Here is a 1,633-nt window from a genome sequence, read left to right as displayed (position 1 = left end):
ATATTGATGTCAAATAATAATTTTAATTAATATAATAATGAAAGTTTCTCTTGGTACCACTTAAAAAAGGGAAAGAACAGCCAACATATTCTGTCATTTTGATAGTGAACGATATATAAATCAACAGCTTAAACAAAATGATCATATCAACAGTTAGTAAAAGTTCAAGGATTTTGAGTGTTACTGAGTTTGGCAACATTCACTCTCATAAACCAGCAGGTATATTCAAAGTAAAGGAACACAAAATATGTAATCCATAGATATTGTTTAAATCACACTCTGTAACATACAAACAGTATTTTATAAGTTTAGTATCAACACAGCACAAGAGTCGTGTGAGACCAGGTTGAAAAGATTGCTTCCAGGGCTTTTCAACAGGTTCAGAGAAAAAGGCTTTGTGATGGCACTGGACACTGAAATACTGATACACAATCAGGTTGAAATGAGTTACTGAATATTTTACAGCCGATCAATGTATCCAAACTGTTGTCTGTTAAGTGATCAGCAAGCAATGGTGTCATCCCTTTGAGCTGATCCAGAAATGAGATAAGTTAATATGGATTTCATGGATCAGCTGTTACTCTAAAGACGTCAGCAGCATGACAGCAGACAGGTATCGCTTCAATTATGAACACTGAAAATAAATTTGTGAAAAAAGAGTCTTGGTTGTCATGAAATATTGAACAAATCAGCATCACTAGAAGCTAACAGCACTATTGAGATATATAATAAATCCACTTTTAAACAGAGAAAGAGAGATAGAGCTGCAGAGTGAGTGTAAAGTAATCGGTTATCTCTTTATGCTGATGATACCTGAATATTTATTTCTGGAAACAGAATTTATTTGATGAACAGATCTTTATTTTCTGGAAATAGTGAAATTAGAAACATTAGAGAAAACTAGCAAACACCAGAGAGAAAGACAGAACCTGAGAAAGAGAGAGAGAGTGTTACAGAGAGTAGAAAAAGAGCAGTGGAGTCAGTCAGAGCATTTCCATAGAGAGCCACTTTGCATCAGCAGCACCATGCTCCAGTGCTCTGGGAGAGTTTATAGTCCTGAGAGTTGAAGACTGGATGACTGACAGCTGTCCTTCATGACAACAGAAGACACAGAAATCCTCCTCATCAGAAACATGACTTTGGTCTCCGTCCTCATCTGGACTCTCCTCTGCTGCTGCTTCACAGGTAAAGTCCAGAGAATCAAACTCCTCTCCTCTATCAACATCCGTCCCTCTGAAATGAAGCCGACAAAACCATGACGCTGCTTTATGTTTCTGTCTCTGTGTCCTCAGAGTCCAGAGGACAGGTCACAGTGACTCAGTCTGGAGCAGTGAGCTCTGCTCTGGGAGCCTCCGTCACCATCAGCTGTAGGACCAGTCCACAAGTTGAAGTTGGATCATCTAGTGGTAAAGACCTTTTACATTGGTACCAACAGACAGATGGAGGAGTCCCTAAACTACTTATATACAGAGTCAACGAGCGAGCGTCAGGAATTCCAGGTCGTTTCACTGGCAGTGGATCAAAGACTGACTTCACTCTGACCATCAGTGGAGTCCAGACTGAAGATTCAGGAGTTCACTACTGTCAGAGTGCACATGTTATCAACAGTCAGTATGTGTTCACACAGTGAAAA

General features: G+C 39.4%; 1 gene segment (V, D, J or C); it reads left to right on the top strand.

Annotated features, from left to right (window-relative positions):
• The first annotated feature begins 1,000 nt into the window (after positions 1 to 1,000).
• On the top strand, positions 1,001 to 1,630 carry LOC111240079. The segment is given in 2 exon segments: positions 1,001 to 1,185; positions 1,293 to 1,630. Coding segments are annotated over 2 exon segments (429 nt in total).
• Positions 1,631 to 1,633: the final 3 nt, after the last annotated feature.

The sequence above is a fragment of the Seriola dumerili genome, unplaced genomic scaffold (assembly GCF_002260705.1).
Source record: "Seriola dumerili isolate Sdu_G_001 unplaced genomic scaffold, Sdu_1.0 BDQW01010347.1, whole genome shotgun sequence".
Classification (NCBI taxonomy): Eukaryota; Metazoa; Chordata; class Actinopteri; order Carangiformes; family Carangidae; genus Seriola; species Seriola dumerili.
Note: the sequence above shows the minus strand (reverse complement) of the source record. Positions and strands in the feature narration are given on the sequence as shown.